Source organism: Brienomyrus brachyistius, chromosome 25, assembly GCF_023856365.1.
Source record: "Brienomyrus brachyistius isolate T26 chromosome 25, BBRACH_0.4, whole genome shotgun sequence".
NCBI lineage: Eukaryota > Metazoa > Chordata > Actinopteri > Osteoglossiformes > Mormyridae > Brienomyrus > Brienomyrus brachyistius.
Genome location: NC_064557.1, coordinates 2,029,594 through 2,053,814, shown reverse-complemented (window position 1 = coordinate 2,053,814; position 24,221 = coordinate 2,029,594). Strand labels below are relative to the sequence as shown.

Sequence of the window (24,221 nt, the reverse complement as noted above, 5' to 3'; positions counted from 1 at the left end):
ACCATGGGAGATTAACTGGTTCCTTCAAAAGGTCACTGGCCTCTGCAGGTGGGTAGATTTAACTGGTTGACTGAAACAAAATCTTGGTCTGGATTTTTACTTTCTGGACCTGAATTATCTGCCTCTGCTGGCCACATACGAGTAGTGCGCTATTGATCTTCAGAAACACACGACACGCCACATTTGGATATTTCCTCCCGTTTTTTATTTCCTACGCCTGCGGCAGTGGGTACAGACATCGGGGGTGTATTTTCCCATGCTGAATTGAGGCTGTGGGGTTGAGGTGAAAGTTCAAAGGTCATCACCACAATTCTGGAAAAATCAGGTGTCAGATGAGTCGCGTTCTTCCCCGCACATGGAGCTCCAGGTTGAGGCTCCGCGACTCACCACGATACACAGATCTGGAGAGCTCCAGAGAGTGAGTAGATTCGGATTCGGGGCTATTTCTTTGACTGCCTTTTTTTTTTTTTTTTTTGCCAGGGAGGTCAAAAACACCACACGTGGAAACAATCGGGACAATACTACCCTTTAACGATACGAAACAGAACAATCTCCTCCAACGTCTGAGGCTGTATTTACAAACCGCCCGTTTGGCAAGGAGTTAGACGCTCCTGTGAGGCACACCCAGTCTTAATTACGTAATCTTAATTAGAATAATGCTGAGGAATGGACAGATTCCCCTCCTCCTTCTAAGACAAACAATGTAATATTGCTCCACAGTACAAACTAATATTATTCCTGGCTGCCTTGACACAGTTTACATCCAGGGACACAACCTTCTAGGTAGTTAGAACATTTCATGTAAAGACTTCCTATACAAAGGGTCAGACCAGAGAGTTTAGTGTTACAAATTAGTATCTTACTGTGTAGTAATTTTGCAAAATTGTACACACACTACAGAGTGTAGACTTTGCTACTGGTAATCCGCAAAGTGCCGGCCTTAGTGATTTCATGACGTAGCCATAGTTACTCTGGCGCCCCCATCAGGCATGCACTGTACGTACACGGCTGCTCTCTGCGTGACAGTCTGTACAGACCAGCGTTTGAAAAACTCATGATACCCATACAAAACTATGAATATATTTATCTATATTGTATATACACATTGTGAAAGATGCTGTACAGGTAGTCTCCAGTTTCTCCGCTTCTTGAGTTACGCGGGTGTAGCATTTTCTGTCCTTCTCTCGAAGGCGTTGATGAGATGAGCTCGACGTGGTCCTGGCGGAAGAAGAGAAGAGGTCAGCTAAAATGAACTGAATGAAATGTGCTGATCATTCTTAGTGGGGAAAAAAAATCCAGACTCTGCAGGAAACACCATTTAGTCTACATACTGCACGGCTCCCCAATTCTGGTACTGGAAGGCCAGTTCGCACCAGTCTGCAGATTTCCCTGCTCAAACACACCTTATTCAGCACATGCCAGTTGGCAGGTTTAGCAGGAGTGCATGAGCAGGGAAATCTGCAAAGTATGTTACAGACTGGCCCTCCAGCGCCAGGATGGGGGAGCCCCTGCCATACATAGTGGCTGTGGAGTAATACCTACCTGCGTTTACAGGGAAGCCCTGTAGGGGGTGCTGGCTACAAGACTCAGCTGTACAAACTGCAAGAGAGGGAAAGAGTCACATTGCTGCTGAGAAAAGTCATGGGGGTGATCTGGGGGGGGGGGGGCATTTAAAGGGGACAGAAGACAGGGCATGCTCAGAAGGCAAGCACATGCAGCTGGTACCAGCAGCAACCACCACCAACCTGACCTGGATTCACCATTATAAACAGGTTGCTATAGATGCTGGAACAGAGAGCAATAAGAATTCCTCTGACTGGCTTCTGTGGGTAGCCCAAGACGTCGGCAGTCAGTACTGTTTTGTACTGTTCTGGACATCTCCACAGCAAACAGAAGGTCTTTGTTCCGGGGAATGGAAAGCAGCCCACTGATTTATCTTGACTGTTGGCCCAGGTCCCCTGTTCTCGCAGAGCAGAACCCGGCATGGCCCTGGCAAGGCCGCCGATGGACCAGCACTGCCCCCACTCTGTCCGAAGCTCGGTGCCCCCGTGCTTCACACGAGCACTTCGTGCCACTATTAATCAGTCCAACCTTCCCTAAGACGCTCCAGTGCCCTCAGTAAAACATTCTGAAATGCTGTGCTTTATATTCATTAAAAAAATAAATAGCCTTTATACATCCTTGCCACTAGATGGCACTATACATTGAAAAACTATATTACATATTCAGCTCATGGGTGCTTAAAGTAAAACCTAGCTAATCTTAGCGCAGGTTGCATTACCTGATTCTGAAAGAGTTAATACTGAAACCAGGTTCTAAAATTACTGAGAAAACATGAAAAAATCCAAATCCATTCACTGCTGGGGGAATTCAAAACAAAGGTGGACCTGGGCAAGTTGGAAAAAGTATCTGTAATTAATCAGCATGTCCACAAACAGGTTGCTGAGGTTCTTCTGTGTGAGGAAGCTGGACTGGACCGCCGGAAGCGACACCAGATCTTCCCCACATATTATGGAGCAAAGGTATCTCCTTCTTTTGTTGTCCTAAACAAGACACCGATGCTCGAAGGTGTAGAAGGCGTGCAAAAGCATGTAGCGAGAACAAAATGTGCGGCATGCCTGACGGAAATAAGACGACTAAGGCGTGCTCACCAGCTCTCCCTCACCACCTCGATGTCGCTGACGAGATTCTGGGCCAAGCAAATACCAAAAATCTGGAGGGGAAAAAGAAACACACAGAACAATTAGTCGGAGAATCATTAAGTAACGAAACAGTCTGACAGTTTTAAACGCATCAATAAGAAACGACATGAGGATCTTCCAGTAATTAAGTAAGTAAGATGTAGTTTGTTTGAAAAGCACCTTTCAAGAACAAATGTCACAAGAAGAAAAAATTAAAATACATTTTCAGTAACAGGCTTGTCTGTACGATTAAGTTTTCAGTTGCCATTTTGGAAGAGTCCACACTGCTGTCTTATCTAATGTCCAAGGGCAGAATGTTCCACAGCTTTGGGGTAAGAACCAGGAAAACTTTGTCTGGCCAGTGGCCTGTACCACGAAGCGGGGTTACTGGCCTATCGGGGTAACTTGTCGGATTTAGGTACCACATTTTAAATCGATTTCATATTCATTCACTTACATTTTTGCCCAGATGTGCCTTCAGTCTGACAAGTTACCCCAATAATAATAACCCCAATAAGCCCAGTAACCCCGTGTCACAGTACAGGCCCCAGGTCTTAAACTTGGCCCTGGGGGGGTAACATGAAAACCCAACACAGAAGATCTGAGTGTCCCGTTGGCCGAGTTTGCGGTCGAAAGGTCACGGATACAAGTGGACGTCTGGTTGTTTAGAGTAAATAAAAGAATCTGAAATTCTATCCTGTATTTTTCTGGTAGCCGGGGTAAAGAAGCCGGAGCTGGTGATGTATGTGCTCTGTAGTCGGTTCTGCTTAACAGTCAAGCGGCAGCATGTGTCTTTGGATGTTTATTATATCTGGGTGTTGTATAAACCGCGGTTGATCCTTTTGGTGCAGGACAATGCTGCATCTCTACTCTACCCAGAATGCTCCACTCCAGGTCCATCCCTCCTATCCACCCCAGAAGCTGTGCTATGTCACCCAGAAGCATTCCCCTCCTCGCCTACACCCCCATAAGTCCCATCGGGGTCTGGGATTCCTCTGACGTGACGACGGACTCTGGGGTCATCGTGCATTGGGATGTTCCGGGACTGACTGGAAACAGATGTTGGCTTTCCAGGCGTGTTTCATAAAAGAGTTACGGCCCCCAGACTGTTTTTTTCTACTGGCGGCCCACCCAGGAATGTAAATTGCAAGATTCTGTGCATTCTCAGCTTTGCATACAAGTCATGTGATTGCCTTGGCTGGTGGGTAAAAGTGAGGGGAATTCCCAGAAAGCCTTGTGCGGTGGAGAGGAGCTCAGGTACGAGCAGCAAGATCGTCACCCCACTGTGCCACCACAAGGAGGCGCTCACCTGCAGCAGCGCGATGCCGATGAAGATCCCTGCCACCACAGTCAGGTTGTCCTGAAGCCACTTCTCAAACTGGGGAACGCAGCCCTTGACGTGGATGAACATCTTCTGCTCCGACTCCTGGAACCAGAGCAGAGACGTTGTATTTATGGAGCCCCACGGGACAAATATCAGCTATCAACGTCTTAGGTAACGGCCCAGTGGAAAAATTCATTCTTCAGCACAACGATGCTCCTGGAATTCTGCTACACGCCAGCAGAAGAAAGCCAAAAGACCAAAATATCTCAAGAATCCTGCAGATTATGATGCTGATGGGGGGGGGGGCACCAATCAGCCGGTCGCAGCCGTTCACACTGAGTAACTAAATAAATGAAGGGCAGAGAGAAAGACTCAGGCCCTTACAATGCTGCCTTCTCTGGTGTCTTCCTTTCTTTGTCTGTTCTTTGTAGATCAGTGCCTCCTCACTTCCCCTCACATCGATGACCCTCCCAAGCCCCCGGGACCAGTGGGCTCACACAACAGCCATCCCCCCCCCCCCCCCCTCATGTTGGAGCGGCTTGGCGATTAAACCCTTGCTGAGTTTGATCACAGCTCTGCTTCGCTCATCAACTCCAAGAAAGTACTGAAGAGTTCGTGCACGAGAGTAAAGAGAATGAACCGCAGATGCTCCGACATCAGGAGCCAAGACCTCGAAAGAGATGGAAGGCTGCTTAGGAACAGGTTCCACAGAGGATAATGAGGGGGGTGCGGTCTACGGAGGACAAGAAGGGGACGTGGACGATAGAGGACAGGGAGGGACGGAGTTGACAGGACAGCTGGGGGGGGGGGGGGTGGAGTCAACAGAGGACAATGAGGCGGCTGAGTCAAAAGGACAGTTAGGGGGTGGAGTCACCAGGAGAGAATGAGGGGATGGAGTCGACAGAACAGCTAGGAGGTGGAGTCAAACAGAGGACAATGAGGGTGCTTGGTCCAGAGGACAAGGAAGGGGTGACATTGACAGGAAAGCAAGGTGGTGGGTGAACAGAGAAAAATGAGGGGGCGAGGTTGGCTCACCGGTTTTCCTCGAATGTCGTAGCCACACTGCGTGTTGATGACATCCTCCTACGATGAGATGACATGGGCGTTGGGTTAGTCCTAACTGCGTGTGCCGGGGCCACCCTCCAGCACCCAGCCAGACCAAAGACTAAAGGCTGCCCTGAGATTCACTTTAAATGTACACGTGTTCATATTTGTTCATTTGAGTGATTATCTGAATGGCATCCATACTGATAATGTTCAAATATTCCATTTATGTAAAAAAAAAAAATCTGAGTGATGTCGGTTACAGTATTCGCAGGTATATTAAGTCGCATGTTTTAGCAGAGATAACTTATTCTGCTCGATATTTTTGGGGAGCCGTGGTTGATTTTGGTACAGAGCTGCTCTGTGGGGGTTTCCCAAGCCTGACATGTGAGCACCGGTCTGGTGGAGCTTTGGCCTGGAGAAAGACCCCGATGGTTACCGGCCAGGCCCTGTACCAGCCGCTTTTAAAGAGGCTGCCAGCATCCCGTGTCATCTGAGTGAAACCCCCCCACCCCGCTGTACATGAGGCAGGCCACGGGGCGCAGCGGCACGGGACACTGAGATTACCACAGAGGAGAGCTTAATTAAAACCCCAAAAAACTGGCTGAAGCTGGGGCCTGTACTACGAAGCGGGGTTACTGTCTTATTGGGGCAACTTGCCGGATTTAAGATAGTCTGGGCAAAATGTAAGTGAATGAATATGTCGAATGAGTCCATTTATACTGTGGTACCTTAAATCCGACAAGTTACCCCGATAAGCTAGTAACCCTGCTTCATAGTACAGGCCGCTGGTTTAGTTAAAACTCCCAAAACGCTGGCTAAGTTAAAACCCCGAAGCACTGGCTTAGTTAAAACCCCGAAGCACTTTGGCATGGAGGCTTTAATAAGGGACTGAATCAAAGAATCTTCTTTGTTGGAGTCTAGCTGACTCTTTGGTGTGCTTTCAGTCCTTTCTCTAACTGCTCCGTGGGTGAGTGCAGAGCTGCGGTTAAGCTGTACAGAGGACGAAGGGAAGGATAGGGGCATTGGGGAGGGGGATTCGTGTGAGGTATTCGTGTGAGGGCTTCGTGTGAGGGATTCGTGTGAGGGATTCGTGTGAGGGATTCGTGTGAGGGATTCGTGTGAGGGCTTCGTGTGAGGGATTCGTGTGAGGGATTCGTGTGAGGGATTCGTGTGAGGGATTCGTGTGAGGGCTTCGTGTGAGGGATTCGTGTGAGGGATTCGTGTGAGGGCTTCGTGTGAGGGATTCGTGTGAGGGCTTCGTGTGAGGGATTCGTGTGAGGGCTTCGTGTGAGGGCTTCGTGTGAGGGCTTCGTGTGAGGGATTCGTGTGAGGGATTCGTGTGAGGGATTCGTGTGAGGGATTCGTGTGAGGGCTTCGTGTGAGGGATTCGTGTGAGGGATTCGTGTGAGGGCTTCGTGTGAGGGATTCGTGTGAGGGCTTCGTGTGAGGGATTCGTGTGAGGGATTCGTGTGAGGGCTTCGTGTGAGGGATTCGTGTGAGGGATTCGTGTGAGGGCGCGGGTACCGCGGGGTCCTTGGTGCAGCATGAGAAAGGTACTCCACACTTCTCACGGCTGGGGTTGGAGTCTGTGCAGTTGAAGTAGACGTTGAGGTCCCAGTCGTGAGCACTGAAGGCCCCACAACACTCCCACTGGGAAGGACAAAAATGAGCTGTCATCCAGCAAGCAAGAAACTTTGACTCCACTGTTACTCTGCCAAGACTCCACTGTGACTCAGGCGGAAACCAAGGAGACACAACATTAGGCTCTAGTTTGTCACACTTATCTATTAACTGGAATCGATTGGCAGGATTGTTCAAATGTTTCAACAGCACCACAAGGCTCTGAACAGTCTGCAGACACCAGGGCTGCGTATCACAAACACTCCCGTTAGCAACTTACGTAACTGGACTCATTCATTTGCATGAGTCCAACTATGTAAGTTGCTAATTCAGTTAGCAGCTGTGCTTTTGGGAAACGCACCCCAGCAAAGAGTCTGGTCAGGACTTCCTATGGAAACAGAGTCCTGGCAGCGCTGTACGTCAGTGACGGCAGCGTGCTTACATATTCCTGGGTGAAATCGATAAGGTTCTGCAGGTCGATATCGTCCCTGTAAGCCCTGATGTTGTTGTCGATAAAAATGTTGAGCTGGTCCTTGATCCACTCCTTGAAGACGAAGGCCAAGACGCCGGCAGTCAGCTCCAAGAAGAAGATGATCCCCAGGAACACGGAGAACTGGAAGGGATGTTGAAAGTAGTACCATCAAATGAGGGCTTCTGTTTGCTGACTTGGACACTGATATCCGTGGAAAAGTATAATATTTATCATCACCAGGACAACTGGAGTTACCACTTACAGAGCTCACAGAAAGTCTTTGAAACACTTGCCCAGTTCTGTAATAATGTTGCAGATTTACTGCTTTTGTAACGAAAGTCCATTGACAAGCAATGTTTATCATACCAGCGCATATCTTCTGCAGAAACATTTTCGTTTTATTAAGTGTCATAATTATTTTTCACTGACTCATTACCACATCACCATTTTGTTATTAATTGCAATTGTAGTCACTGGCTCCCAAAGGGATACCGAACACAAATGTTTGGTGTTATATGGTATTATCAGGTCGTTACTAATTAAAAAGCACCCAGTGGAACAGCTTGTCAATGAACTTTTTAACTCAGAACAGTTCTCTTAGAACTACAATTTGGGTTTCAATCTATTAGTACTTGAAATGTTTTGCTTCGAAACTTCCAGTTGTTTCTAAAGCATTCTTTATATATTTTTTGTAAACAAATGAATTTTTTTTTTATAAAACCAATAAATATGCAATACTTTTATTGAATTTAGCAAGCGTCGCAAGACTTTCTGTGAGCACTGTCATAACAAAGGAGAATGTGGAACCGGTTTGAACTTGAGACCAGTTATCTGTATACGGGGACAGCACACAGTCATTCGGCAATCCAAAAATAACTTAAGTTTCATTCCTGTTGTCAAATCCATTCGAATCAGAGGCAAAGCATATGTCAGAGTTACACACTATTACTGTTCATCATCTGTTCTGCAATTTCCATAGTTGAAATTCATTTTAAATTGTCATAAAAAAAAATTAAAGTTCATCGTATGGAGAACAAAAAGATCATTCTTCTTCAGGACCTTTACGTCTCTGAACAGGAGATTAAATCAAATGCTAGAACTCACTAGCACATCTCACTGATAGCCCTGAAACTGGGCGCCTGCCTCGACTTTGCAGATCACGAACGACCTTCACACTGGTCCCGCCTCCCACGTAAAATGCAGAGCAATTGTAGTTACTGGCTCCCAAAGTGAGGTCTCTGTCAGCGCTTACATTTCAAGAGCGTTAACTCGAAAGGAGCACGGAAACTGTAAACACAGTCAGCTGACCTCCTAAAACTGCTTTTTATTTCTAACTTGTTTTGACATTCCGCCGCCTGCCCCCGATTCCCGAAAAGGCGTTGCCGTGGCAACATATCCAACCGTTGCCAGGGGGCTTCTCAGCGAGACGAGGGGAATCTGAGACTCTCCGGTGGCAAGAGGGTCGACTTACAAATTTCAGGAGGAAAGTGTTCTCCCTCAGAGCGCCAATGCAGCCGGCGAAGCCCAGGATGAACATCACCCCGCCCACCACCACGAAGAGCCAGACAGGGTCGAAGCCCCCCAGGTCTGTGATGGAGTAGATGTTGGAAAGGACACCCTAACGGATGAAGAGCAGAGGGTTCAGAAAGGCTGCCGGAGATCACAAACACATACAGATGATTCCGCAATCAATTCACCATCCGCAAAACTATGAGGCAGTTTGGTTATAATACTGTGCAAAAGTCTTAGGCCAAGGGTGGCTAATCTTATCCGCAAAGGGCCGGTGTGTGTGCAGGTTTTTGGGATGACCTTTAGGTCAGCTGTTCAAACCCAGGTGTGAGGACAGTGTGAGCCAATCAGTCCTATGATTAGTAATCTAATTAAGGAGTTGCATCGAAAACCTGCAAACGCATTGGCCCAATCTGGATAAGTCTGGATAGGACTGTCTTAGCCAGTCGAGGATTGTTTAAGTTGATGTATCTGGGTATGTATATTTGCTCAGAATAAAGTATGTTTTAACATATGCAAATTTACAGTGAAAAAAATGAACAGGAATAGTCTCTGACATCTTGCTGGACGGCTAGATGAGCACCGCTTCAGTTCCCAAACCTCTCCTCAGGGGCACCTCAGCCGTTCCATGTGTTTGTTACATTTCGCCAGCAGGTAACTTCATTAATTAACTAGTTAAATGACTCAATGAGGTATTGATTAGCTATAGCAGGTGGGGTAGTGGTCTGTGAAAAGAAATCGGGGGTGTATTAGATGGTAACAGCAGATTCTGACGTGATTTTAGGTTCTGAAATGGCTCAGCTGACACACGTTGACAGACATAATAACATAGTTCTCCACCGACATGAAGATCATTTAAGCACCATTTTATTTAACTGCCTTGGTCAGTTGTCTTTGACGGCACGATTCTGTACATCCACAAGGAATCTGTCATTTAAAGACAAATGCTGAGGACACTTGTGTGGAGGGTTTTGGCAAAAGGTAAACACGCAGCTTTGTGGGATCTCTTACCAAATCTAAAAATGAAGACAACATACCAAAATTACTTGTGTGCAATCAGGACACTGAGCACTGCGGTGTGCAGTCAGAAGGCTCAGGAGTCAGCTCTGGGTGTTTCCAGCTGGAGGGTTGGCACGAGGAGCATTGTACGCTACGTTAAGCTGACAGCCATCACTTACAGGGCCCAGGACCATCTTGAGCGTTGAGATGACAAAGCCATTGGCTCACTTCCTGTGGCCCGCATGCCTCAGAAATCTGCCCCTTTTGATGACTCATCGCTGCTTCCTCACCAAGCGGGACCCTTTCTACGGGGATGCCTCACCCTCCCGATGTCTGCCAGATGTCTGCTGCCTCTGCAGCTACTGAGGGGAATTCCTTAATAAGCCACAGGGGCAGTGTCTGGGTGGAGCAAGGTATGTGAGACAGGCTCCAGCTGTAAGACGTCACACGTTGCCGAACAGTTCCTTGCTCCGCTCATCATTTACTCTCCCTGCTCCTCACGTTTTTGTCGATGTGGATCTTAGCCTGTCAGCATTTCTGGGCCCTCTTGTCCTCCCTCTCTCTCTAAACCATAGGTTGTGTAGCTGTTGCCTCACGGCCAGCACAGCTGACGGGGTGTAAATCTGAGCAGGTCCTCAGTGAGCAGCAGGGGGGAGCCACTCACAGATATATCGGAGTTCGGCCTGTCAGCGAAGGCTCTTCCTCACCGTTAATCTCAGCCTTCAGTCAGCCTTCCCCTTCACATCTCAGACCCCTATTAGCGTCTGAAGTGCAGCCATATCTCACCTGTGCTCCATAATCCGATGCACATGGTCACAGTAACTGGTGAGACTCTTTCCAGAGACATGATTAACGTCTTCATGATTAATTCACCGCAGTAAAATGGCTCATTGTTGATACTAAATCAGTGTGTATTGAATTCACTTTTAATGCTGCCATTTATTACTACAGTTTTATTGGAACTTTATTTGAGAACACGCCCGTTAAATGGGGTTATTGATCCCAGGTGGTTTGGATACCCTGAAGCCCAGGGGCTGTACGGCTCGGACGGGAGGATTAAGCCGACATGTTCGATATCGTTTTTAACCCGGAGCTAAGGGCTCTCCAGAGCTCAGATTTACACCTGAATAGCTCCATCCGGATTCAGCCGGTTTGCCTATGCACGCGTCTCGCCCCTGAAATTCTGGCTGCAGCTTGGCGACACAGCCGAGTTATTTTCACCGCACACACTCATACGCCCTCCGACACCCCCCGCGCGCCATCAGTCACCCTCACGCGGACACACTGGCGAGTGGGCAGCATCACACTCACCTTCTCACTCCATGCCCACAGCCCGATGCCCAGGAAGGCCACGCCAAGCAGCTATAAACAAAAGAGAGACCGGCGAGTTAGCCAGCTGCACCACAGACAGGCGTCACTCAGATACCTACAAAGAAACATGACTGCGTTTTTAGACGGCTCTCCAGGTTAGCTGTCTGGAGCACGTCGCCCCGGCAACGCAAAGGCTGTGTTAAAGCAGACAGATGAAGGAGCCTTGGGAAACCACAAGGGTTTGACATGGGTGAACGTGTGGTCGAGCACATGTGTAAGAGGGTCCTGTGTGGCTTGGCAGCAGGCTGGTTTAGTGCGTGACTGCTGACCCCAGATCAGATCTATAAGCCTGCATTTGTCTTCATCCCTCGGCACACATTACTGCACTAATTAAATAACTCTTCCAGCCGAACTTTGAATTTAAGATGCTGTATAAAACGCTTCAGAAAATAGAGGCTGTTAAAGTCAAATGGAGCAGCAACCCCAATGATTGCAGGGATACCTCGTTATGGGCTGGATGGGCACCCATCTAGATGGTTTCCATGACAGCAGAGGTGCTTGGCGCACCCCCCTCTCCCTACTCGCTGTCCCAGAATCCCTCTCTGAATCACCCAAGCTCAATACAGGCTGGTCCCCAAGTGTCACACCCCGGTAGTATCATCATCCAGACTTCATGACCCACATAGACCCGCCACCAAAGGTCTCATCCAGCCCCCGGAGCTTCTCGGGTGTCACACGCCCCCACGCATCTACGATTCAGAGGGAACCAAGGGCTCACGCATTGTCGGCATCGTCCTGGTACCATTCTACAGGACTGGCAGGCGTGGGTCAGGAGCAGCACGCGGCTCGGACACAAAAAAGCCCAGCAGACACCGTCATGCGATACGGTGAGCAGAACGGCAGCTCATTAGCGGCACAGCGTGGCGCCTGCCATCGGAATCTGCTAGAAAGTCCCGAATGTGCTCCAAGTTGGAGCTGGGCCCTGTTCATCCCATGAATAAGGAAATGTTTCCCCTTCCGAGTGGATTCCGGCAAGTCGCTTTGATCCTGCGCCGATACAGGAGGGTCCTTCGCGGCATCCCAGCTGGTGGCAGGCATTCGGACCGGAGCCAGACTGGGAAACAGAAGGCCCATTCAGAAAGGCCTCCACTCCCAGTATGGCAGATGGGTGACTGGAGGTTTTTGGTGAGTTGGTTCAGTCTCTGTGTGACCTTTCTATAATCCCCCTTTGTCACCCCTGGCAGTGCAAAGACATGCAGGTAACTGACATCTCTAAATTGCCCTGCAATGGTTTGGCATCCCATACAAGGTGCCCCCCTGCTTTGTACCCTTGTGCCCAACCCCCCTGCCACCCCAAGACCTCATCAAGTGACTGGAAGATGGATGAAGAGATTAAAACTGAATACAAGTCATTTCCAGTGACATTTGGCCAATACAGTAATACACTGCATCTCAGAGAGGGTCCCAGTGCCTTCCAGGTGAGCGTTACCACAGCAACAGAACCATTACATCATCAGACAGGAATAATCAGGTGTCCCTATCTGTCCCACAACAGCCCAGTCTCATGCGAGCCCAAACCCTTCCAGTAGGTACAGGCCATCTGTGAGAACCACAGACTTTTTGTCAAACATCTGCATTCGATATTAATAGCATGTTTACTGCCAGAGTGGTTTGCTTACATTACATGTTTTTTTTTTCCAACGTAGTTTTCAAAACAGCCCTTCAGCTGGCCTCCGCTGAGCGACGTGGCGTTTAGACCACGACGGCGGAGCCCATGCAGTCACACCTTAAATGACGTCACAGACGTCCACAGGGAATGACGGCACCTTGTGAAAACACACTCTCACAGTTAGTCTGCGGTTTCCACGGGCCGAGAACAGAAAGGCTCATTCACGGAATTCGACGCACGACCGGACGGCTACCCCAAACCAGCTGCATCGAAAACCAGAACAAAGGGACTCTGTGGTCCGTGCCGGACGAGGTCGCCTGGGAGTGACGTCGCCCATCCACACCTGTGAAGGGGCGTGTCTTCGTCTCCCTCTACCCTGCCCTGCCTCTCCCCAGTGACACGGCAGTACTGTTATGTTACCATAACGCCAGGAACCAATTAATGTTTATTTTGGGCAATACAAGGCAGTTTGAGGCCCCCGGTTAATTAACTTCCCGCTGGCCGTTAAATCTGGAACTTTCACTCAACAAGAAAGGAAAGGAAAAAAAGACTGAAATCCGACCACTGTTTTTCCATCACCCAGCGTGACTGTAAAAAATAAACGGGACAGAATCCCGTCACACGGCGGGAGCGCTGGAGGGTGTGGGACACGCCACCCTGTCGGCACTCGCGGGCAGCAGCTGCAAGCTGAATTCCCATGGAGGTCTGGGGGGCGGGGGTGGCGTTTACAACACCGTGAGCTTAGTATAAGATGGCAGAATATAAAGGGAGCTTAGATCTGCTTACAGAGAATGATTGCCCTCCGCAGACAGAAATAACTCATACCCAAAATTTACAGCAAAGGGGCTATTGATTACTTGACATATGATACTGGTGATTCTTTCTGTTACATTGAGCACCAATAACAACAATCAGAGCAAGCTGCGAACCAGGCCGTTGCTGGGAAAAGGAACCAGGCGAGCATCATGCCGCACACCATTAATTTTCATCGTCCGTTAACGAACTGCAGTACCCACTCCATAGCACCACCCCCGTAAACAATGTTAGTTGCCTCAGTGGAATGGCAGCGGTCGGCAAGCAGCATGAAAGCTCAGGCTACTTCTCCAGAATGTGACCGGGGGGGTACCACCCCTGGGAACCAAACCGCTGATCCAAGCAAAATCAGCTGAACGGACCTCAGGAGGACATGGCAAACCTGGTTTGGGTCACAGCTAATCAGAGAGCCACGAACACTGGGGGATCTGCCCCAGTCACTGGTGACGCTCCGAAACTCCCAGCTTGGCAACACAAAGAAATGTGCTACAGATATTTTTAAGTATCACCCTTCATTGGCCATGGCACTAGTACAAGTGCAGGAACAAAGAAATTGGTCTTTTCACCGACCCCAACTTATTTTTCATAGTTCAGGGGTCACAGCACAGGGTCAGCCATCATGTGCTGCTCCTGGAGCTGGGGGGTAAGGGCCTTACTCAAGGGGAGGGGCTGAAACTAGCAACCTTCCCATCACAGACACAGATACTTAGCCACACAAATACCTCCTGAAAGTCTAGGTCCTGACAGAAGAACAAGCTTAACCACTGACTGTGAGACCTTTCTGAAGACAGAGACGCGTCAATCTCCCTCAGCTCTGCTCAGATCAATGCCAAACTCTGCGAACAAGAGGTCCATGGCAGGAGACACTGGCTGTCGAGGGTGAGGTGATATTAAAACACATCTGCACCAGCCTCCCAGTTCAGAGTGTGAATTAATGATTGCCGAAACAAAACTTATCCAGCACCATCCTATTGGGTCACAGCCAAGTAAGCTTCTCCTCTCTGCCACACATAGGCTGTGAGGAGAATTAGTAACGGCCCTGGATTTGCCTGGGTTGATTTCCCAAGCATGCAGAAAGAAAAACCACATATTAGTTTCAGTCTCTCTTCAGTTTCTAAGACTGGATCCAGGGCTCCTTTGCTGTGTGATGTTTCAAGAAGCCAGCTGAAGCTGTAGACCAGGGGTGACTAATCCTACCCGCAAAGGGCCGGTGTGCAGGTTTGTGGGATAACCTTTAGGTCAGCTGTTCAAACCCAGGTGTGAGGACTCTTCAGCCAATCAGTCCTCCAATTATTGACCTAATTAGGGAGTTGCAGTGAAAATCCGCATACGCACCGGCCCTTTGCGGATAAGATTGGTCACCCCTGCTGTAGATCATTCTTATGAAGATAAAATATTGCACCCAAAAGTGACAGAAAATTCTGTTTTATTATTAATATTTTTACAGGAGCTAAAGAAGGTGCAGACTAACCCAAATCAACAAAGCAAAAAGATGAAGAAATGAAGGCAGGTTTGTCATCACGAGTTTCTCTTGTTATGCAGACATCCCGATGTTCAGCCTAGATAGGTGACATCATTCTGGTTCATGTCATGTGACCACATCCATGAGTACACACTGCAGGCGCAGGGGGGGAAAATGGTTGTCTCTATGCAGTAAATTTCTTTTCACACCCACACTGCATAGCAGTGTGACACTAGGCTACCTGGAAAAACAGGATGAGGCACCAAAGCAAACAAATCTCCTACATACAAGTCTAGCACAAGCAAATCAACACAGGACCCATGCCATGCCAGTGCAGATAGGGGCTACACACTGTGGCTACAAGGGACAACATTTCACAGTGCTGGAGAGCACAGTACAGTGTAAAGTCCAGAGGCGACTGGTTACGACGCTCCATTCACATACTGGGATTTGTCTCCATTTCGCATTTTGAGTTCCTTTTGTTTCCTTGTAAGGTTAGCGTCAAAGGTTGTCTGGTATTTCAACAAGGATGTTATGGCGTGGCATAATGGGAAAGATGACCCACGGTGTGGCCGGATGACCACAAGGGGATTTACTGAAAACAGACAGGCCAGCAAAAACAAAAGGGATCATGGGGGATCAAAACGAAACAAAAAAAACGACAGGAGACAAAACAAGACTTAAAGGAGCTATAACCAAACACAAAGAAAAACTCAAGCTCGACAGCTTCAGGAAACACTGGCGAGGAACAAACACAATGCAGAACGTGCACAGAGAAAAGCAAGAACAAATGCAATTGCCAACAGAGGAACAAAGCAAGGGCAGGAATTCAAATACACAGATAACAAGGGCCTGATGATGGGTGTGGCCCTTCACTAACTACACACTAGTAACTACAGAGACTAAGAACATAAGTAAAACGGAGAATAACTACAAAACTGACTATGAGCAGGGATACCTGAGAACTGAAACCTAAAACAAGGACCAATACTGAAATACATAAACACAAGATGATTAACAAGAGGGAAAACAAATCTCAAGAAGTCCAGCACAGTTGGGGATGGTTCCTGGTCAGCCTGGAACCCACGACTGTAGGAACGCACCGTTCTCAGCCTCACGCTCACCTATTCAGCAGCACGGTGGCGTGGGGTGCAGGGGATCACACTGGGCACAGCGAAGAGCGCAAGACTAGGGTAACCCAGAACGGGATGGCCAGCGACACCAGCTGGCCAAACAGGGAAATGACAGGGGTCTGATCCTGACAATGTCAACAACGTGTGAAAGACAACACACTGATTGGCATTGGGGCGAACGACGCCCATGGTCATCATACCCAGTTAGCTATTCCTTAAGCACCTGGAGAAAGCTCACTGGACTCAGCTGAATACGGATTAGGTTTGTCTAAAAAAACCGCGACTGTGTCTTCTCCCAGAGAATTACCCTATCCCTACTGTGAATCCAGACACATGTACCTGCAGGTAATACGAGGGAGACCCGCATCCTTACACAGCCATCGGCAGTAAAACGTGCAAAAAGGCTGCCGGCACCGTCTGCATGGCCAACCCCAGTAACAGGGATCCTACGCCGCTGAAATTGAACTGCTGTAAAATACATAAAAGGCAAATGACAGCCAGGCAGGAGGGATCCGCGGTGGCGTGTAAAAATGGTATATAGGGGCTGTTTTATTGAGATTGGATGTTTTCTGCGAATAGAATTCCTTATCGGTGCTGTTGCCGTGTCGTGTGGAGGCAGATGTATCGTACTGATTCTGGTCTTACCTTAACAGACAGCGGGTCACACTCATCTCCCACCTCACAAACGCAAACATGTATTTTTATCTGGATATGACGCGCTATTTCCGTACCACTGTGGTCACTACATAATGGGTTCCGAAGACCATTTCTCGGATTACGTCACCCTTTCTCAAATAGGAAGGGGGGGGGTTCATTCTCTCCCTCCCCCGCCTGATAAAGGCGGCCCTGCGGGTAGCATCCCCCCTCTATGCAGCGCACAATGCGGGGAGGGAGCAGGCAACAGACGCCGGGCAATAAGCGGGGGAATGGGGTTACATTTCACGGAGCTACGGTCACGATGTCGACATTATTCCTACCGACAGCAGAGCCGGGCAAAGGGACCCCCCCCCCCGAAAGTCTGAATTGTTTGCGAGACAGAAATAGTATCCACTGCAAAGCTATTATACACGCGTCGATACACCGGGAGAGACTGAATGCAGTATGAGTTTCCTACAAGCCATGAACGTTTAAGATTTCAATGCGTTTTCGCCATAGCCTTGTATCTCCACTGCATCCCATAATATTTCGAGGCGCGACTTCTGTTTTGCAGAAGAAGGAAATCAAAATATATACATTAGCTCTTAGAATGGGCGTAAATGCAAATCAGAAAACGGGGTTTTCCAGAGCCCAATGTTTGCGAAATCCACATGCTATCGTTGTCTGGCTGAAAAATAAAGGGATCAATGGAAAACACGTCTCCACCAAGGAGCTCGTCTGAATCACAGCACATCACACAATGAGGATGCTATAAGGCCACTACCTAAATGAAGATAAATTGCATTAAAGGTCTTTAGAAAACGTCTCTAAATAACAAGCCTGCCTGCACTTTGCTAGCCAGTCGGTCTTAAAATCCAATTAAAATACAAATCCTGATACAAATCAAGCAAGTTTTGATTTCTGTCCGTACATTACAGGTGAAATACATTATAAACTAATCTAAACTTCAGCAACTGTACATAATATTCACGGTGTCTGAATATAATAGAAATAAACAAAAACAATCCGACATAAAATGATTTATTTCAGCCCATAAGATGAGGCCTAACATCAGCACATCGCAAACAGATCAACCGCTACGTCCATAATTACCATCCCAATAGTAAAACGAGCAACCGCTTACCCAAAATATAATGTTGAATCCAAATATGAAATATTTGATGCAGCAACTGACTTCATGAGCTTTGTAATGTTTCCCTGACATTATGGGTTTTCATTAGAATACGCTTTGCTCCGGTATAAAACACTGCTGTTAAGCCATATAAGTAAGGCAGGTTTGAGAGACCCGGCGATTCAGCGAAGTGCAAAACTATTTTATTCACATCTGAAAGAATGGCGACATGGTTTCTCCTTCTTTTGCTCAGGCACAAACAAGCATCCGTCGAAGTCAGAGGTTATAATTAATTTTAAAACCGAGCGCCGGGGCTACTCTTCGGACATCGCCGTTTAATATAACGGAGTTTATCTAGAGGTGTCATAGACGGGCTGCGCTCATGCCTCCGCAATCATGGCTGTTCAGTGATGGACTTTGCAGGCAACCAATAGGATGTTCAACTGCGAGACATGGGACGAACTTCCCCCGCCCGTATTATTTATAGGATCGAATTCGGAGTCGTGCGGGGTGCTGGAAGGTGTTCGTGGGACTCCTCTTCTGCACTTTTATAATTTACGGGATACTGCTGGGTTTTACCAGTTTTTATATATTAAGCATCAAAAGAAAAATTTCAAAACGTTTTGCAAACCAATGCCAAACTGATTTTGATAGAAAAATTATTTTAGTAATTGACAATAAAGACAGAAGAAATGGTAACAGTTTATCACCTGGCATTAAGACAGAAAAATGTTTGTAGCAGTTTATTAACTGACAATAAAGACATTAAAATGTTATCAGTTTATTAACTGATAACAAAGACAAGTGGTGGTAATACAAGCATCAGTACTGCCCTCGGTATCACGTATGACAGCCACGCGCATTGCATCTTTATCTCACACCAGTGGTGGTTCTAGTTCACCCCTTCAGCACCCCCACCACCAACAAAAAATTTGTATTTTTCTTCCACCCCCACTCCCTGCCAAAAAAAATCGATTTGGGATTCGGGGCTGTATGAAGCATTATCATGTTGAAATGCGGTGATGTCCTGATGCTGCCGGAAGGGGACAACGCGTCCCTATTCCCCAAAGGTGCTGTTGTGTTTTTCTGAGAGGATTCTCACCAAGGCATTATGCCAGCAAGAAGACCGACAAGACATCTTTAAGCTGATTACCAGACTATACTCAGTCACCTTAATTGCATATTGGTTTCCACAAATTCAGTGAGCCATTCAAATCTCAACCAACCACGACCACGTGATTGACTCTTAAGTACTTACATTAAATTATCGTATAGAATAATATACTGCATCACAGAAACTGGAAACTACCCTAATGAAAACCTTGAAAAGTTTCTTTTTAAGCTCAGTATGCATCTCTACTTATACAACCGTAACCATGAGAAATATTCCCCAAGCCATTTAGTACAATGGCGATTGTGTAACTTCAAATTAATAATGAAGTGGGCTTGTAACTAGGATACCGGGAACAGTGGAATCTGGTGGAGAAACAAAACGTCTTAAATTATCGAGGGAAAACATTTCTTTCAACTGCTCCTGAATCTTCCTCAGTACATCACAGATACAAGGCCTATTTCCCATGTAAACGCATTTTATAATTGTTTAGATTAGCTTGTTACTTCTGGAGTCCAGCTGTAGTAAGGAAATATAAAGATTGTTTTTAATTCTTTGTAGAGGACACAGTGCCCCCTGCCTGCTGCCCAAGGAAATGCACTTGAGATCACAGGCTTCTAGAGAAGCACGTCTTGGATCTCTGTGCTTTGTGTGTAAAACGTGGATTTTGCTTTATAATGTAGCAAACAGTATGATATGTCTGTTCATTTATGTTTGTCAAACTGTGGTAAACTCTGTCTTACATCATCGTTGGGTACAGGAGTTTGTGCTACTGTAAACATGACCAAACACGTTTTTTAACACCACGAATTGTGACAGCATAAATAGTGGCTTACATGTGGCGCAATAAACTGCGGGGACTATCCCAGTGTTTTCGAATTCAGCGAAATTACAGCGATCCTTACGTCACCAAACTGAAAATGAAAGCAATTTCCACTTAAACCCAGTAACTCAACTGTTTTCGTTTTTTAAGCTTAGAGTTGAATTCAATAGGTATTCTTGGTGTACTCAAAGTATAAGACAAAAAATGTATTTACTATTTCCATGTATTAATTATGCATACTCAAATGTTTTCAGAATATTTTCTATATCAATTTGAGCTTCATAGAACTTCATAGAAATCGATGTTTTTAGAAGTCGAAATACCACTTTACGGTTTCAAATAACCACGAGAATTCAATAGAAACATGTAGTGAAACGTGAAACATGTTGAAAATTTTTATATATAAAGTAAACACATAGCATATTTTAATAATTAGAGTTTTCTGAGATCAGATAATTTGCTTAGAGGTTGTTTTTGCCACTGGCAGTATTGCATTAATACATTATAAAAAAGCAAATAAATATTCACCGATGTTTGAAATGTAGAATTATAGCGTGAGGCCCTGTCTAATAATTGAGATAAAAGAGCTTTTAGCATCTGCGCCACATGGTGAATGAGTTGGATGTGTATTCGGGATCCGACCCCACCCGCGAGCCTCAGTCCTCGGCTTGGCTGCAGCCTGGTGATTAGAACCCAACCCACAACACAGAACCATATGCTCAGTCACACCTCTGCACTGTTCCCCAACAACAACCACACCTAACTGCTGCTCCCTGCACAGCATAGAAACACGAGCTCCTCAGAAAATCCCCACGCTGTAATACGAAACACGGCGAAATGTATAGGAGAATCACCTAACATTCATTTACCGTTTCATTTCAATAAGTTGATATAAGTGTTTCGTTTGCCCAGTGCCTGCATCTTGCTACAAACAGCAAGCCAGAGACATTGACAAACGTCAATGTTGATCAGTTTTCAAAGCTTGTTCTGGTTATTTCTGAAGAATTGAGGATTAAGAATTAAGTCAATGCTCCACCTGAAATGTCAAATAAAGCAAAAAGGATTAAATCCCTTTCGTTAAAAGATGGTGTGTATTGGGCAACAACGAGATAATAGAGAATATACATAACTGAGATGTGAAGAAGTTTAACATGGCAATAATTAGGCCAAATCTTAATCCCCTTATAACATCTGATATCCTAATTGCTTATTGCACCAGCTAAATGAAATCACCAGAGGGTCGTAGTCAGAGATGTTGATATTCAGAGGTTCACAAAGAATGGCAACAATAATTTAAAAATTAAATGCATTTTAACAGTTTATCCATTTAATAAATTTAAGTAGAACTTATGGTTATTGGGTCATACTCATTTTTTCCAGATATTTAAATAAAATTATTGTCGGTTACTCCAGTCCTGCGTGTGTGTGTGTGTGTGTGTGTGTGTGTGTGTGTATGTATACATACATGTAAATGCACACTCACGTACACGAACTGATTAAGGAGACTAAATGAAAAAGCTCGGTAACGCCGTACAATAGAAATTTACTCTAGGAGCCCTTGAAGAAATTCCGAGAACATCTTTTTTTTTTTTAAGAAAAAAAAAAGAAAAAAACTTTATTATGTATCATTATTGTGAAAAAAAGAGAACTACATTTGTCATCTACATTTTCCAAAAAAAATAAAAAATAGATAAATGTTGAGAACATCTTGGTCAATGCGATAAGTTTTGACCGCAATTCCACCGTCCAAACCACGTTATTAGCTTTTTTGTTGATTGGGACAGCAGCACACATAAACAGACACCCCAATAAACGTTGTCTTACCTCAACAGAGAAACCATGCAGCATCAAAGAAAATCCTTTGAAGTGCCATTGACGTGACAAAGGGACCAATTTAAGCACGTGCTTTATCATAATTAAAATCTTAAAGGTGTTTCTTGAGTTTTGTTGGGCGGGACACCCCACTGTCTTTAGCGGAGATACGGAATCCAGGCACCCTTCTTAAGGGTTGAAGTTCCCTCAGTCCACCAAACACTGTCCCTTTTGCGCACTGGTCAGTGTTTTCCCTAAAACGGCAGCAATGTCTGTTTTGTCTATGACTGTCTTGCTGATAACTGTTTTTCAGGCCGAGGTACAGGGTTGGAGCCACCAAAGTCACTATCTTGGAAGGAAATTGGGAGAGTTGCGGAGAACACCTGAGTCGTATAATGTAATGCTGCCGAATGAAATGGAGAGAAGCGCAAGCGCGGAACATCTCAAGAAAGCGATAGAGGAGATAATCAACCGGACCCGAGGCAACGAAGGCCACGCAGTGCGAGGCAGCCAGCCTACGTCCTTGCGAAGGTTTTCAGGGACGGCTTATCAAGCCCCAGATTCTGGCATCCTGAAGCCGACATCTTCAGTAAACTTAATGAGCTCTACTGACACCCCTCTTAAAAACGCGAAGAAGTTCTGGAACCACTTCATGTTCAGGAGAAGATCTGACTTCCAATCCATCATTCCTATCAGGAATAACGAAGTACATCAAGAGAAGTGCAGCGCCGTCCCATTTTTTCAGGTAATTAATAACGTAAATACCAACCTATGTTTATTAAGATCATGTGTTATATTGATTGCACCTCTATCTCTATAGACACTGGCGTGCTTAACTTGGATACTTGTACCGACCCCTGATTTATCTGTATTGCGCAGAGCGTCACTCACGAAAACTGCGAGACGGTGGTTCTGAGAAACAACCTGTGCTTCGGACGGTGCAACTCCGTGCACGTTCCCAACGCCGACGACGGCCCCCAGACCTTCTGCTCCTACTGCTCCCACGTGAAGTCCACTCGCAGGGCTGTGCAGCTGAGATGCGCCGGCGACACGCACATCACCAAGGTGGTCACCATGGTGGAGGAATGCCGGTGCGAAATGCAGCGAGGACGACACTCCCATCATCACAGCGGACCCGCTCTTATAGATCCCAGCTTGCTAGGGAACCTGGCTTAGAATAAAACAGATTTACAGTTACATGTATCCGCTCCGGTCCGACCAGCAAAATTGGCTCAGGGAGTTTTGGGACAGGACGACGACCGTTCCTATGAAAAGAGCAGTTTGCATTTCCAGTGCTTATTTAAAAACAACCAATTTTGTTGTGCGATGTAATGGTTTTATTTTTTAAAAGATGTATTTATGTTCCTGTGTATCCAAGGTTTATGTAAATGTTAAAGACAATTAATGTTTAGGTTTGCTATTAAGCTCGAACAAAGCTATTTTTTCTGACGAATAAAGTACACAAAAGGCAATACAAAGATCGATAACTGTGACGTTATGGTTCATTATTGCTAAGCGGTTGCATCAGTGGGGAGCATTGTTAGCTCACACCCTCATAACGGCTATCGGTATGTTTCCGGAAGTACAAATGAATGTGTTTTGAGTCTTGAGGGTTAACGCTGCAATTTTGTAATATGCAGCATGTACACAGGCTAGCAGATAAGGGTTGAATTTATACATAAGGTCTGAAGGTTGACTTTCCTTCAGTATAAGATCCAGTTATGTGGCTGCATTTTCAAATGCAGGTCTACCTGTTTATATAACATTTATACTCAAATCCATATACCGTAAATTGGCCTATTAAGTAATGAACTCTCTCAATATTAGCTCGGCCATTGAGTAATACCTTTCTGTCCATGTACAGTACAGAAAAAAAGAATGCTGCAGTTTTACACGCAAAATCCAGGCACATCACCCACCAGAGGGAAGATGGCGTGATGACGCTCTCACTGCTTTTGAGCAGTTAGAGGCGTCCTGCATGACACCCCGGTGGAGGCCATCCTCACACACAGCAGATGGCCCACGCAGCTTTGATCTCTGAAGAGGAGATAAACATAAAGCTAAACACCAGAAGCCACCATATTTCACTAGCAGGCCTGCACTTTGGTGACAGAGAGGTGGGGAGACTACAGACAGCCAGTGACAGGTCACCCCAGGGTAGTCTGCGCTGCGTCACCAATGTGAAACCGGAATTCTCGGTAGGAAACACAGGTATGGTTCACAGGGGCGTAGGAACCGGTGGGGACATGTACCCCAATCCCCCCATATTAAATTCGGACTGATTCATCCTCGGGGGCGGCATGGTGGTGCAGTGGTTAGCACTGTTGCATCACACCTCTGGGACCCGGGTTCGAGTCTCCGCCTGGGTCACATGTGTGTGGAGTTTGCATGTTCTCCCCATGTCGTCGTGGGGTTTCCTCCGGGTACTCTGGTTTCTCCCCACAGTCCAAAAACATGCTGAGGCTAATTGGAGTTGCTAAATTGCCCGTAGGTGTGTATGTGGGAGCGAATGGTGTGTGAGTGTGCCCTGCGATGGGCTGGCCCCCCATCCTGGGTTGTTCCCTGCCTCGTGCCCATTGCTTCCGGGATAGGCTCCAGACCCCCCCGTGACCCAGTAGGATAAGCGGTTTGGAAAATGGATGGATGGACGATTCATCCTCCAATAAA

At 46.6% G+C, this 24,221-nt stretch overlaps 2 protein-coding genes across 2 annotated transcripts; one reads left to right on the top strand and one right to left on the bottom strand.

Annotated features, from left to right (window-relative positions):
* Positions 1-182: 182 nt before the first annotated feature.
* LOC125720581 (tetraspanin-5-like) lies at positions 183-18,214 on the bottom strand. Its single transcript, XM_048996162.1, has 10 exons — positions 17,821-18,214; positions 10,964-11,014; positions 8,616-8,762; positions 7,115-7,285; positions 6,577-6,702; positions 5,041-5,088; positions 3,991-4,107; positions 2,652-2,713; positions 1,543-1,599; positions 183-1,218 (listed from the first exon to the last, which is right to left on the bottom strand). The coding sequence occupies exons 1-9, from the start codon at positions 17,899-17,901 to the stop codon at positions 1,587-1,589; spliced, it is 816 nt and encodes a 271-aa protein (XP_048852119.1). The 5' UTR covers positions 17,902-18,214; the 3' UTR covers positions 183-1,218; positions 1,543-1,586.
* A 3,482-nt stretch (positions 18,215-21,696) lies between these two features.
* LOC125720582 (cerberus-like) lies at positions 21,697-22,869 on the top strand. Its single transcript, XM_048996163.1, has 2 exons — positions 21,697-22,299; positions 22,434-22,869. The coding sequence occupies exons 1-2, from the start codon at positions 21,823-21,825 to the stop codon at positions 22,728-22,730; spliced, it is 774 nt and encodes a 257-aa protein (XP_048852120.1). The 5' UTR covers positions 21,697-21,822; the 3' UTR covers positions 22,731-22,869.
* Positions 22,870-24,221: the final 1,352 nt, after the last annotated feature.

Coding starts and splice junctions, on each gene's coding strand:
- LOC125720581 (XM_048996162.1), bottom strand. CDS start 17,901: ATGTCAGGGAAACATTACAAAGCTCATGAAGTCAGTTGCTGCATCAAA. Junction 6,703..7,114: donor TCGATTTCACCCAGGAATAT/GTAAGCACGCTG, acceptor TGTCCTTCCCAG/TGGGAGTGTTGTGGGGCCTT. Junction 5,089..6,576: donor GCTGCACCAAGGACCCCGCG/GTACCCGCGCCC, acceptor ATCTCATCGTAG/GAGGATGTCATCAACACGCA.
- LOC125720582 (XM_048996163.1), top strand. CDS start 21,823: ATGTCTGTTTTGTCTATGACTGTCTTGCTGATAACTGTTTTTCAGGCC. Junction 22,300..22,433: donor GCGCCGTCCCATTTTTTCAG/GTAATTAATAAC, acceptor TGTATTGCGCAG/AGCGTCACTCACGAAAACTG.